Source organism: Fulmarus glacialis, unplaced genomic scaffold (assembly GCF_000690835.1).
Source record: "Fulmarus glacialis isolate BGI_N327 unplaced genomic scaffold, ASM69083v1 scaffold9642, whole genome shotgun sequence".
Classification (NCBI taxonomy): Eukaryota; Metazoa; Chordata; class Aves; order Procellariiformes; family Procellariidae; genus Fulmarus; species Fulmarus glacialis.
Window position 1 is genome coordinate 28,123 of NW_009195924.1, and position 14,826 is coordinate 42,948.

General features: G+C 41.2%; 1 protein-coding gene across 2 annotated transcripts; it reads left to right on the forward strand.

Annotated features, from left to right (window-relative positions):
- The first annotated feature begins 319 nt into the window (after positions 1 to 319).
- On the forward strand, positions 320 to 14,598 carry LOC104084426 (actin, alpha skeletal muscle B-like). Of its 2 annotated transcripts, XM_009588261.1 has the most exons (8): positions 320 to 478; positions 2,067 to 2,195; positions 6,617 to 6,727; positions 9,295 to 9,379; positions 10,620 to 10,781; positions 11,346 to 11,537; positions 12,966 to 13,147; positions 14,333 to 14,598. In XM_009588261.1, exons 1-8 carry the CDS (start codon positions 350 to 352, stop codon positions 14,474 to 14,476), a joined length of 1,134 nt encoding a protein of 377 aa, XP_009586556.1. In that variant the 5' UTR covers positions 320 to 349; the 3' UTR covers positions 14,477 to 14,598. The 2 variants fall into 2 exon arrangements, with proteins under 2 accessions (XP_009586556.1, XP_009586557.1); XM_009588262.1 differs by lacking the exon at positions 2,067 to 2,195 and having other exon boundaries at positions 350 to 478; positions 14,333 to 14,476.
- The last annotated feature ends 228 nt before the right edge of the window (positions 14,599 to 14,826 follow it).

The window sequence follows — 14,826 nt, forward strand, 5'->3', positions numbered from 1 at the left end:
GTAGAGCTGACTGTGTATCCTCTAGCTGAACATGTCCCATGGTCACGAGGCCAGTTAACAGGACCTCTTGAGGCTACAGCAGAGGGGATTTCCTTTTGCAAACAAGGGCTGAATGTCCTGATTAATTTGCTTCGGTAAAACCTATTCAAGCTGAAATTTATGTGGATGCTTAATGTGCTTTGCAAGATCGGGGCTTTAGCATAGACTTTGCTGTTTAGGTTTATTCTCTTCCAAAATTACTCTTTTTACAGTAGTTTGCTCTCTAAAGGATGGAGAGTTGCTTCTGTCCTATTCCCTTCTATCTCCTTCCCCCCAAATTACTGTTTTGCAGCCAAAATTGTGAGGCACTATGTGCGATGATGATGAAACCACCGCCCTTGTGTGTGACAACGGTTCTGGGCTTTGCAAAGCCGGGTTTGCAGGAGATGATGCCCCACGAGCTGTATTTCCATCCATCGTTGGACGTCCGCGACATCAGGTCGGTTGCTACCAAAATGGAAGTGCTGTCTGGTTTGTTTTGGGTGGTTGTTTTGGGTTGGTTTTGGGTTTTTGTGGGGTTTTTTGAGGCTTCAGACATGGCAGTGATAAAGCATCAGATTTATTCAGGCAAAACTCCCATCGGCCTTTGTGGTTTAGCTTGTAAGGTCTGGAGGATTGAGCTGCACATCTTTAATACTGTGAGGTAAACTTACTTATCCTTTGGAAAAGGTGTTCTTCAGCCATAAAATGTTGACTATAAGAGAACATGAGTATTTTAATGACATGAAGGTGTCTTATAGAAAAAAAAAACCAACCCAACTTGCTGGATTAATTAATACTTGCTGTATTAATACAAAGAAAAAAAGATAAGCAGAACATTTCCAGCATGAGAAACCAAATGAATAATAGTGATAAGTTACTCTTACTGTTTCACTAAGCAACAGTATAGCCCAATAAACTTCCAGAAAAGGTCTCTAGCACATCACTTTATCAACTCAAACAGGACTGGAAAGGATAAATGTGGCTTTTCTTGACCTCGGAAAGGGTCTTTCTGCTTAATTATTTTTTTAACAGTTCCTTTACAAATAGAAGGTGCAGATTTTTGTTCATTTTATTAATATCTGAGTCAGATTTTAATTTTCTGGACTATAAAAACCCTTCCCTGAAGTTCTATGTGGTCTTTTGCTGAGCTAAATAAGCCTGGTTTGACAGGCGTAAAATACTAAGCATTTTAAGGAATGCATTTTGAACACCTCTATGAATTGTTGAAGTTGAGTATCAGTTGTTGAAAATGTCCATTCTTTAACCTCTCAAGTTGTTCATTGTCTTTTGGCATGTAATTTTGCACAGTTAAGCAGCTCAGCAGCTGTATTAATGAACCCATGGAATTAATGAATCCATGAGAAAAATGAAATATTTCTATGCTAGTTGATGAATAATATTTTACCTCATATGTTGTTATATTATTTGGGGCAATCATGATAGGCTTCCTAATGCAAGCATGATAAACTTAGTAAAACTATTATTTAATAAGGGAGTTTTCTTTTAGAAAATCTGTCTCTGTTTTATATAAATTAATGCTTTTTTGCAAAATGTATATTTTTCAAAACCATTTCACTTCCAGCAAGGGGGAATCTCACTGTCCAGAGGCAATAGTGGAACTGCCTAGACAGAAAGGGCAACCAAATGTATAAAGTAAATCCAGGGAGATTATATCTTTTCCACCTATAATTCCTTCCTTTTACTCCGTTGTGCAATGATGAAGGACCCATCCCTTGTGGAGACCCATGAGTTTGCTGATGCCTGCCTTGGCTGGGCTCCTGCACGGGCATTAGTTGCACCCAGTGAGATACCTTCCTTCCTTTCCGAAGCTGCCTTGCCCTTCCTGGTGGGTTGATAAGGGGGAGTTGGTACAGAGTAGGTGGTTACCAATAAATTCACATTTTGGTTCCTTGCACATTTTGAGGGTACGTTCTGGAACGGCAGTAGCAGTAGTGGGTAAAATACTAAGTTTTAACTTAAAAATGCTATTCTATCTCTAATGTGCGTGATATACTGCACTAATATTAGAATAATATACTTTGCAGGGTGTTATGGTTGGAATGGGTCAAAAAGACAGCTATGTAGGGGATGAAGCACAAAGTAAAAGAGGAATCCTGACGCTGAAGTATCCCATTGAGCATGGAATCATCACTAACTGGGATGACATGGAAAAGGTGGGTGTTTATTTTTAATGTAATTTTGTTGAGGCATCATCTTATCCAAGACATACAACTTGCCATTAACCTTCTTGCAAACCAAAAGGAAAATCCTGGAAGAATTTGTAGTTGCAGGCCAGGTAACGGGATAGCACGATATGTTAGTGCAGGAGTTGATCAGGTCTTGGTACTTCTAGAGTGACTATCTTTGAAAAAGTAAATGCTTATTACTCATCAGATCTGGCAGTATGTTATAAAAATATTTTATGCTTTATACATACTGGTTTTGGTCTTGAAGTTCATACTGAGGCAGAATGGTTGACAGTGATAGAGAGTAGCTAAAGTGAAAAAAAAAACCAGGCTGCGATTCATCAGAGGTGAATCATTGGAATATTAAAGATACACTACTTAAGTTGGGAACAAAACCTCTGAGGTGGAGGGGTGATTTTCCCTCCTCACTACTTGCCTACATGAACAAGACGATGGGCGATGGCTGCATCTTGCATTGCATATGACATTCTCACTGTCAATTAAAGAGGAAAAGACAGATTGGGGCTTCTTGTCCCTATACTAGTTCTTTGAGAGTGGGATTTTTTTTTTTCCCTGAAGCATGTTTTTCTGTTGCCAATTCCAGTTAGCTTTTAACGTCTGGATGGCGAGAAGGCATCTTCATTCCCTATCAAGCCCGACTTTCTTGGCATGCGGTCAGTGCAATGACCTCTTTGTGAAATGCCCGCTTAAGGATGTCCCAGAGCAGGGACAGGGTGAGGTGTGCTCATGGGGGAGGCTGGAGAGGCAGGAGGAGTCCTAAGGGCTCTCTCACTCTGCCAAATATCCCTGATATCCCGTATGTCCTGGTCTGCTCAGGAAGCATCTGAGTCTGTATGTGGAAATATTGTACGTATCCTTTAAAGACAGGATTGCAATTCATAGAATCACAGAATCATTAAGGTTGGAAAAGACCTCTAAGATCATCAAGTCCAACCATAAGCCCAACCCCACCATACCCACTAAACCATGTCCCTAAGCACCTCATCTACCTGTCTTTTAAATACTTCCAGGGATGGTGACTCCACCACTTCCCTGGGCAGCCTGTTCCAAGGCCTGACCACTCTTTCAGTACAGAAATTTTTCCTAATGTGCAGTCTAAACCTCCCCTGGCGCAACGTGAGGCCATTTCCTCTCGTCCAGTCCCTTGTCATCTCCAGGTGGAATGGTATGAGAAGGAAACTCCACAAGCAAATGCTTCTAGTAATGTTTTCCTGTGGAAAATAGCACTGAAAGAGACACGGGGCCGGTGGTGTTCTGTACTCACACTTGCTGAGACAAGGTGTATACAATTATAATACGTATATCTAAAGTCAGTTATTGTGTCATATTCATGCACCCAAATTGATAAGCACAGAGTGTTCCAGATGAACAGACCAAAGTCGATACAGGAGCAATGAGAGTTCCTCAATTCATATTTGGAAATAAATTGCCCACCTACTCCTCTAGATGGAAGCACAGTATTTGCATTTCATTATTGCACTGCTTGCTGGGAGGACACCTTGCTCGTTTCTGCAGAGTAGAAAGTCTACCTCCTACATCCCGTTATGTTGTTCTTCCTGATAATTTTCCTGCTGTCTGCATTCAGCAAGAAATTATATTTCCCTGTAGGAAAAAAAAAAAAAAAAAAATTGGAGGTCCAATGTTCTTCCCTCAGCGATTGCTCTCTGCATCTGGAAATTGTCCTGCGTATAACGCATACTGGTGTGTGTTCTTTTTCTGCGTAATGCTGGATGCTAGAGCAGACTATCTAAAATGTAGCTAGGAAAAGAAATTAGAGAAGGTAAAAAAGGTGGCATGTGCTTTTCTGTAGTGTAAACTCACGGCTAGATTGATTGGGTTTAGGGTGTAACGTGGTGGGGGCTTCAGGCAGCGCTGTAATTCAAATAATGGTCAGATACTATACGGGCTCTTGTAGTTTGAACTTTTCTTCTCTTTGTCACTTAAACGGATGAAGGAATTTCTTGTGGAAGTGGGTCCCTAGCCCAAACTTACCTTCTTCTGACACACAGCTTGCAACACGCCGTGGCTGGCAAAGATGCCCCAACACTGAGCTGTGCTCGGACTTCTCGCTGAGCCCCGCAGCAGAGCGGGACAGAACGCGGAGGCGGCTTTCAAGTGAATGAGCAACAAATAGAAAAAAGAAGCATGAGAGAAAGGCAGCGGTGGGGCAGAGACAAGAAACAGCGTTGCTAACTTTTGTGATTATTGCAAATAAGAAAAAAAGCATGGGTGGTTTTTTTATATCAGGGCTTCCCTGATTCAGTCATATATGTCAACGTAACACACACACACGTACACACGTGTGCACACACTTATGGCTGAGAGAAGTTCCGAAATGCAATTCCTAAAGTTTTGATGCTAAGGGAATATCTTTTGAATATGCATATATATTTCCTGCCGCCCCCTCCCCCCCCCCCAAGATTTTTAAACCAGTTGCGTGATTTTGATCCAAACCACGGATTTCTTTCCAATGCTTGGAAATCACACTACTAAAAGCATCACGATGTAGAAGAAACAAGAGAACTACTGGGCAACGTGCCAAAAATGGGACAAAGGCATCGTGGTGCAGTGCCCAACCATCCATGCGTTACAAAAGGGGGGGGGGGGTCACCAAAATCTGAGGCTGAGCGTGCATGTGTGCGAGAGGGAGCGAGAGCAAGGATGCCGCAGGACCCACAGACGTTCGTGTGAATGGAGGAGGAGAACACGTCGGCGATGAAATGAAGCATTCTTCTTCTCCTGTGCTTCAATTCACAATATTCAAATTGGGACTGCTCTGTTTTCCGCTGGATAATAATACGGGGCATTGTACATCACTGTTCGTTTGTTCACAGCAACTGAGCTGACAACGTATGGCAGGGAAAGTGTTGGGATGGAGCGTTTTCTGGCTCTGGTGACTACATAAATGTTTAATACAAGTGTTGGAATAATTCTTCCTCAGTAATTTCTCTTTGCTATTGTGCTTGCTGCTTACATTTAATTCTCGTGACCTATAAAATCCAAGACTGAGCTATTTTTGTTTCTTGTAGAATATCATTATCCATTAACGTTACGGTTATCATTAGGTCGTATCTAATGGGCTGTACAGTGCCTAATCCAGCCTGGTTTTGAGGAGAAACCTGCAAACTGCCCAAGGTTTAGGCAGGGTCCTGCTTTATGAGTCCAGGTTTATTCCTCGCTGCTGAAATCACCAGTACTTTGTTAATTATGTAAGCACAGAGGTTTCCTTCTCTTCCTTTAGTTCTTTCCTATCTGAAATGCCAGTCGTTTTCTTCTTACATCTTTAACTTTCACATGATTACTTTCTGTTTTATTCGACTTCTCCCTGTATTTGTATTCTAAACCTTCAAACGGAAGATGGCCTGGCATCCCAAGCCCCAGTTCTGGAAACATCTGATAATTCTTTTTAGAGGACTGAGATGGAACTGAAATTTTTTTTAGGGCTGATAATTTTCTTAATAATTCCAGCTCTGAACAGCTATTGACTTTGTAGGTGCTTCGGATTTAGGTAAGATCTTTCTTCTACTTCAGTTCATTTTGGAGCATACCAGTACTTGCTTCCAGGATATTAATCGAATAAACTTACCCATAAAACTATCCTGATGTTTTGTGCTCAGAAGTAAACTTGTTGGGTCAGGCAAAGCTGGAATATGATTAAAAATAGAAAAAAAAAGAAATAAGGTAGGAAAGAATTGAACAAGAAGAAAAGAAATATTTCATCATGTTACTGAACAGTCTGTCTTTCAGCTGGCATCAAGAAAAAAAATCCCTTCAGTTCCTCACAGCCGTAGTCCTCAGACAATCAAAGCCCGCGTCGTCTGATACAGGTAGCACCTTCCAATGTGAAAAAATACGACAGTACTTTACAGACTGTGACTAAGAAATTTAGTTCCTCTATAGTAAGAGAGAGTTCGATTCAGGATTTACTGGATGAAATATCTGTGGCATGAAGGGCCTTTCGCTTCCCTGGAAATAATTAGGTTTCTAAAGAGCATCTTGGCAATGACTTGCAGCTGGATCGGTCTCCAAGCAGCTTGAAGTGGAGAAGCCTTTCCGGGTCTCACAACTCAGCGCTTGGCTCAGCTTCTATCTCAGAGCACTGGGGTGGGAACTGCCCAGAACTAACTGCTGAGAAAGGACGATCTATACTCTGTTTAGGGAATCCTCACTGGAAGGACTCCTTTGTGGAGGTTATATTCTGTTGTTACATACAGTAGAAACTCCATGGTTTTGGTTCTAATTTGGAGTTGAATTTGGCAGATTTGCTCTTGCATGCTTTCTGTCTATTTTAATATGTCTGTAAAAAAAATTGAAAAGCTTTCTGTGTGGTTCTGTGGACAGAAGAAATGATTTTCAGAACACTTTCCTAAAGCGATTTTCATTTTTAGATTTGGCATCATTCTTTCTACAACGAGCTCCGGGTTGCGCCGGAGGAACACCCCGTCCTGCTGACCGAGGCCCCCTTGAATCCCAAGGCCAACCGTGAAAAAATGACTCAGGTAATCGTCTGAATGTTGTGCCGCAGATCATTTCTGCACAGCAGCAGCTATAAATATAAATAGTCCTGGGTATTCAACTTTCTTCTTAATCTGGGAGATAATGCCTTAAGGGTTAGCGTGGGTTAGCATGCTGGCTGAGCCATGGTGAGAGAGCAAAGGTTTCTGCTGCTCGCGCAAGTTCTCTGGATGGCCCTGAAATGTTTTGTAGTTGTATGTGTCAGTGAGACGTATGGAACTAGCCTCTTAAAGCTTGAAGTAATTTCCTTTGTTCACGAGACTCTGTGTGTGCTCGGTTCTGGAACTGGGGAAGCTGGAGGCTAAGGTGGCTTCTGATGCCGAGTTTCGGTGTGTAGACAACGTCAACCCAGGATTCATGTAATTTTTTGGATGGAGTTACGAGTCATTGATGTATTTAAATCTGAGGTTTGCAAGCGCTGTAACATGGGTCATGTACAGCTGAATCACACTTCTGTGTGAGTTTTGGATCAATGATGCCTTTCACGAGCCTACCTCTGGCCACCAAGAGTGCTCAACTTGTAGTAGCCCAACTCCTCAGCTCGTGCTGTACCAGCTCCTGCTTTCTACCCTGAAGACTGTCACTTTATCAACACTTCTGCATCAGATAAAATTCTAGTTATTGTATCAGAATTGCGGGTTTTTTTGGAAGATTTGAATAAAGATGTTTGAAGGCCATCACGCAGATGACTTTGTGGAGCTCCCAACTGGAGCACCTCTTCAGGGACCAGGGGAAAAGGTTCAAAAACTGGAGCGTTTGTGCTGGCTTGGGAAAATGAGTCGTCTGAAGCATTCAAACTCAAATGATGCTTTGCTAAACGTTTCTGTCTGTGACATACCCAGTCTGATCTAGCAAGCTCAGGTCAGAACAGAAGTCAGCCTCTGAAGTTGGTATATTTTAGAGCAGCCTTCTGGCCAAAAGTCCACGTTACAAATTTAGCCAGTGATGTTACCAGACGTAATGGCGATTTAAATACAGATATAGGTATAAAATCACCTGGGAAAATTAGATGTGGCTCTGCACTTCCCTTTGTGCCCACTTTTGGCATATATTTAATAGGAAGATTATGCATCAATTTAGCAACAGTGTAAATAAACTAATTAAGTAGTGAGCTTGACAGCACGCATTACTGGGAGATAATACAACTGGGAGATAATAAACGATAACAGACCGTAAGAAAAGCCGAGTTTGTAACAACCAGGAACTGTGTGGTTCTTACAGTAGACATGTCCAGGACTGTTTCTCTGTCATTATACTGTAATGATAAATCCTGTTTTCAATTGTTTAAAGGCTTATTGTTTATTACTGATTGCATTAAATTCATTACATTAATTAACTACAAAATATCGGTAATTCGTGTATTCTTTAATTGAAAGCATACTTTTCATTAAAAGTAGACTTCATTGGCAAAGGTATTAGCTTATGAAATCCAAAGTTTAAGTTTAACCCCTTGATGTCAGTGGCTCTGACGAGTACAATGGTGATGGCTGAGTCACCATTCCTGGGGGTATTTAAAAGACGTGTAGACGTGGTGCTTAGGGACATGGTTTAGTGGTGGACTTGGCCCTGTGAGGTTTATGGTTGGACTTGATGATCTTAAAGGTCTTTTCCAACCTAAGTGATTCTATGATTCTATGAAACGTGGTCACAGCAGCACCGCTAGTGATGGGGTAGCGCTGCCTGGGGTGGGTGCCATTGGTTTAAGAAAGGATACAGCGCACGGGGCTGTCCAGAGCGTTAGTTCACTGTGTGTCCTTAATGGTTTTCCCTAACAGAGCTCCAGTGGAAGTCCAGCTGGAAACAAATGTTATTCCATCTGCTCGGATAAAATTGCAGTGTATCTGACACAGGAGATGGAAAGAACTGGAGCTTGTTAGAGTAGAGGAGGTGGGGGATGAGACAAGAGAATATGGCTAAGGTTGCCATAAAGAGAGAAAATAAACAGTTGTGTTTGCTGGATGAGTTTAAAACTAGACCAAGTGAGGTTTTAGCTAGACGCCAAAGAAACCCTGATAATAGTAAGTATAGTGTATCGCTAGATTTGTTTGCTGGAGGAATCTGTGGATGCTCCAGCAGAGGAATTTCTGAGAACCAAGGCTGTGTCAGGAATGGCTGATTCTTCCTTGAGATGGGAGTAGACAGATTATTCCTCGTGGCTTCTTCCAGCTGTGTCTTCTATAAATTTGTGTGTGTGTGTGTATAAACATATATACATATATATATATACACATACCTTAGACTGCTGCATTTTTGCAATCCTGCCCTCAGGGTATCAAAGTTATCGCAAGGTGTTGTCTTCAATTAATATTACCAGTAAAAATCTGACCTAGTCTGAGGTTAATGGAAAGATATCCACTGACTTCAGTGATATTTTTTTTTTTTTTAAATGAAATCCTAAAGAAAACATAGTGTGCTGTTCACAGAAGAACAACAGTTCAGGAGGGGACTTGGGAGTATAACTGGCAGTATTCATTAAAAAAAAAAAAAAATTACCGTCTCTTCAGATACTCTTAAGTGTAGATCATAAAGGTTTTCAAATTCTTCATTCCAGATTATGTTTGAGACGTTCAATGTGCCAGCCATGTATGTAGCAATTCAGGCAGTGCTGTCTCTGTACGCATCTGGAAGAACAACTGGTGAGTCTTTCTGGGAGTTGTACTTTCCACGTGTCCTTCTCTCGTGGATGTATATGCACATACGCAACACAGATACATGTCGATTATGATGCACCGGCCGTGTATTAGGGAGAACCGATAGCCATATGCAAACAGAATACTCCCACCACGCTGTGCAGGTGCCTCTTTGTTGTTTTCAGCTCCGTGGCAGGTATGGGTGTAGATTTATGGCTTTCTGCTTCAACAGCTCAAGGGACTATAGCTCAACTATATGAACAGATGAAAGACGGTACAGTTCGGTATGCCCTTAATTGCACAGCATAGAGAAGAGGCTGTATCTTAACTAGATTGTTCCAACCCCACGGTTCCTTCTTACTTTAGACCTACCTCTATTGTTAAGCTCCATTCCCAGTAGAAAAAACCCACAAACATTCAGTAGCTAAATGAAAATATTTCATTTAAATGTTGAATTTCAATCACCTAATGATGTCTGCTGTTAAGCGATCATTAGAATTAGCATGGAGGTCCCTTCTTATTGCCATTTGGAGTCTGACCAAGCATTGAGACGATAAATTACTTCTTAGCAACGCTTGAGTCTTCATATACTTTGAAAAAAATTAAAATACCATCTGTCTTTGTCGCCTGATGCCACAATAAAATTTTGTATAAAGATCGTCAGCTTACAGGAATTACAATTGTCATAAATACTTGTTTTATATTTAAAATTCAACTATTTGTATGCGTGTTTGGTATCAGAAATGCTTTATTCATTTTGAGGGGAAAACATGTACTTAATTTCCTATCCAAGGATGTAAATAACATGGCTGTGCACAGATGAACCGTTGTTATATTTTCCCTAATGGGGTAGTTTATTTTAATGGCAGATTCAAATTTTTAATTTTATAGATAGATTTTTATTTACAGTTTGTACATTATATCATGTCTGTAAAGTGCTAGGGGTCGTCTGAAATGAAAGCCTTTGCGTCCATGTAAGATCATTATTGCTAGCATCTGTTCAGCAAGAACAATACAATCAAATTGCTGAACGTTACATGTCTTTTTTCCCCAAACACAGTTGCTGCTTAGTTTGTGCTAGCCATTTCGTCTCACATGAGCAGCTCTTTAATTATAGAAATGACAGAAGCAGTTGCCACGTGAGCATCTTTATTTGTTGTTGCATGTTTCAGTTGAGAATATGGAGTATGTGGAGACCCCGTATCAGTGGGAAATAACCAGCTTCTCCTTTTCTTTCACTTTCCAGGAATCGTTTTGGATTCCGGGGATGGTGTCACACACAATGTGCCTATCTACGAGGGCTATGCCTTGCCTCACGCCATCATGAGACTCGATCTGGCAGGCAGAGACCTGACTGACTATCTCATGAAAATTCTTACGGAGAGAGGCTACTCTTTTGTCACCACTGGTAACGAGCTGTGCTTTGGATGCACTTTGCATACGTTTGCTCTCTTAGTTGTCTTATTATGCAGGAAGCGTGTACCTGGCGAGATGCATCAAAATCCCTATCGCTGGGTTGGCCTGGGCAAAACACTTCGTGTTAGCTAATGGGGTTTTCCTGACTTTGGCTCCCAGCATATATGTTGAGCATTAAGGACGAGGATGCCACCTCATTAGGAAATTTGGAGTCACTGACAAATATAACTGGTTGTTGTGTTTGATCATACCTCTTCCACAGACAAAGGAACAAAGTTAGGAGCTGGTAATGGATGAACCTCTGGAGATTTGATCAAGGTTTTGGGATGTAAACATGTAAACATTTATCTTTACAGTATTCTGTAGTACAATATATCTTTTATTTGCTGATGAGGGAAATTTGGCAACGCAAATGGGAAGTCATGCTGCTGAGACAACAGAGAGGTCAAAACCCAATGAACCATGACCGTCATGAACTTGGGGAAACGTGCATGAGAAAATCTGTGTCCTGGCTGTCATACTGTATGTTGATTAAAAACTTGTTGGCTGTCTGCAGCGGAACGGGAGATTGTGAGAGATGTCAAGGAGAAGCTTTGTTATGTGGCTTTGGATTTTGAAAATGAAATGGCAACTGCTGCGTCCTCCTCCTCTCTTGAGAAGAGCTACGAGCTTCCCGATGGACAAGTCATCACCATTGGGAATGAACGGTTCCGATGCCCAGAAACTCTCTTCCAGCCATCCTTCATAGGTGGGACAGAACTTTTCTTTCTAGGGACTTGACAGAGAATGAAAAGAAGAATTTCTTAGGAAGTATAGACAGCCTTCAGCTGTAGGAACTGAGGTATTTATCCTCAAATGTCCTTAGAAACATGCAGCTTCTAGTGACTGAATCAGTTTTTTAGAAGCTATGAACACTGCTGCTACAGCTGCTGGGCAAAAAGATGCCTGTCCGTTTAGAAATACCTGAATTGGAAGATGGTTTCAACCTCTTATAAATGCAGTAGAGTTTCTAAGATGATGTTTTAGAGTACGGTCAGAAGATCACGCTTTTCTTCTTGACTGGCTGATATATAACTGCCCAGCGCTTCTTATGTGGGTTTTTCATCTAGATGCTGCTTCCGTTTATAATTTTATTATATTAATCTGTAATTTAATCACACAAAATCAAATTGTACATTATTTTCCAGTAGTTTTATCTGTAGTGTTAAAATTCCCATTCTCTCCAGTGGAAGACTGACACTTTATGTGGTAACTCGTACTGCCCTCACAAATTTCCCACTTTCCACTTAAATTCCACTCTTGAGGACTGAGCAAAATGGCTGCAGGCAGTTTGGCACGATTTCCATTAAACTAAATGGTGAAGCTAGCTACGTTTGTATGTAGAAAGGAAACTATTCAAGCATTAATATAGCTCCAAGTTCTGTATTTGAACATCAGCAGGAGTGATGTTCAAATATTCTGTATTTGAACATCAGCAGGAGAAATTCTCTTTAGAAGATAGAGGGATTTGGCTGCCAGATGTGTGTCGGGGATCAGAGTTGGTGCTCAACAATGGTCAGTATCAGAAACGTAGCGATGGAAATCAGGGTTTCCTGGATCACAGATCTTTGTCAAAATGTGCATGTTAAGCTAGTTAAAAAGTCTAGTACTTAAAGGTCAAACTGTGTTCCCAGGACTGTATCTGTTCCTTTTCTTTAGCAAAAAATAGTACCATAAGTTAACTTCACTGTGCTGGCTTTCAAATTAAACCAACACCTCAAAAGCAAGGTAGCTCACTGAAATGCCAAGTGGGCTTCTATTTCTAGCTAACAGCATCATAGAAGATTATAAAAATGGCAAACTATTGCAGTAATGCCTCATTTTAAAATTTTCCTTCAATAATGTTAATTTTTTTTTTTTACTTGAGGAAGTAAAAAAGCCAGTATGAAATCATAATGAGGATCTTTTTTCCTCCCAAGAGTATTTTGCTTGTATAATTACTATACTGAGATTACAAAGAAGGTGAGGAGTATGTCCTGTCTTTCTCCTTCCTCTCCTAAGCATCACATAGCTTTTTTTTTCCCCTGGAGTTTTCTTGAGGGAGACATTCTGGACTAGTGAGCCTTCCTTTCATTTTAGCAGTAAGAAAAAGAAGGGGACAAAGAGAAATAACTTGTTGAAACTTCTTTTCACTCAGGGATGGAATCTGCAGGTATCCACGAAACCACTTACAACAGTATTATGAAATGCGATATCGACATCCGTAAGGATCTCTATGCTAATAACGTCCTCTCTGGAGGAACCACGATGTATCCTGGGATTGGCGATCGTATGCAGAAAGAGATTACAGCGTTGGCTCCAAGTACTATGAAGATTAAGGTAATTTTGCACACCTGCACTTACAAAAGAAGCTTTTGTTGGGAAGTTAGATCTTATAAACAAACCAAAATGTCCATAAGAGAATGTCCAGGTCTTGCATCCCAAGTCCTGATGTTAGGAGAGCCTCTGACAGCCTGCTTAATTACTACCTCTTTTCCTCCTTCCAAAGCAGAATTAAAAGAGGGATTTGAGAGGTACTGGAATAAAAATGGTTGCTGAAGCCATGGGAGTTGATGAGGTCATTTTGAGAAGATGCGAGACAACAGTTAAGGAAGAGAGTCCTGTGGAATTCCCAGTGAAATAGGGCTATGGGGGAGAAAAGGGCTACTTGAAAGACACCACAGAACAAGAAAGGAAGGGATGAACCTGAAGAAGATGGAGCTGTAAATACTAAAGGGGGCATGAACAACTTGAGAAGATACTGGGAATTTCATAGCTTCAAGCTATCAGTGAAAGTCATTAGTGAAAAGGGTGAAAGAATAAATCCAAAATCCAAGCAGCATGCAAAGTCTGCAGCTTGTTAGCTGTTTGAAAGGACCCTTTTGGCTTGGACTCAAGACAACGTACAGTGAAATAGAGAGGCCCTTTTTATCGGGCAGCAGACGGCATGACACGAGTGGTGGGAACGGAAACGGGAGCACGCGGAAGCAGGGGTGCATCCAGTGTATTTTAACATTTCAGTGGCCAAGAGGGGTATCGGTAGGAGGTCTTCTCGCTCGACATCTAGTGCTTGGCTAGATACACAATGCCAGTGTATCTCAACATTTTGGGTTGGGTTTTGTTTTTTTTTTTTTAACATAAAAGAATTCCTTTATCCTTAAAAAAATTGCTCAGATCATTCTGTGTAGTGTTGTCCCAGTGGTCTTCATCTACAACCGAATTAATATTTCAAAAATTCCATTTCCTTTCATATATGTTTAAAATTTTTTGGTAGCTGTGTTATGGGCCATCTGCAGATACCCCATGGGCTGCCATATTTGTCTGCTCATAGTAACATTACAGCATCTCTACCGACTTGAGGTGGAAGACAAAATATGGCAGCCTTTCTACCTCTTAGGTGCTTTACTTCATTGGAGTTGTGCTTCTGTGATGAAAAGACTTTCACCTAGTTATTTCATCCAAAGAGACGTTTACTGTGTTACCTGCTTGTCGCTTTATTTACAACAGATTGCACTTCTCTTCTAGATGATTGCACCACCAGAACGTAAATACTCTGTCTGGATTGGGGGCTCAATATTGGCATCTCTGTCCACTTTTCAGCAAATGTGGATCAGTAAAGATGAATATGAGGAAGCTGGCCCCTCTATTGTCCATCGCAAGTGCTTTTGAATACTTCCACCACGTGCTGTCAGTGATAAGTAGCGCGGTTTCTCCACACATCACCCGCCTTCATTTACCTCTGGGGGTGGTTTGGCTTTCTTCCACGTGTTAAAAAACCACACTGTATGGATGGCATACGAATTAGCAAATTACTTCTAATTTTTGATGCTAAAATGAGACTAATATTTCAGCGTGTGGGTGTTTTCTAAGATTAATGAGAGTAGTTATACTATACATTTTTATAGACCGCCCTTCTCCCACATCTGTAAGCGTTGCGCGGCCATCCAGGAGGGGACACACAACGCTGCTGTGTGTCAGCCTCTGCTGGCCGATGGTGAGTCTGAGGTAGGCACATAAGT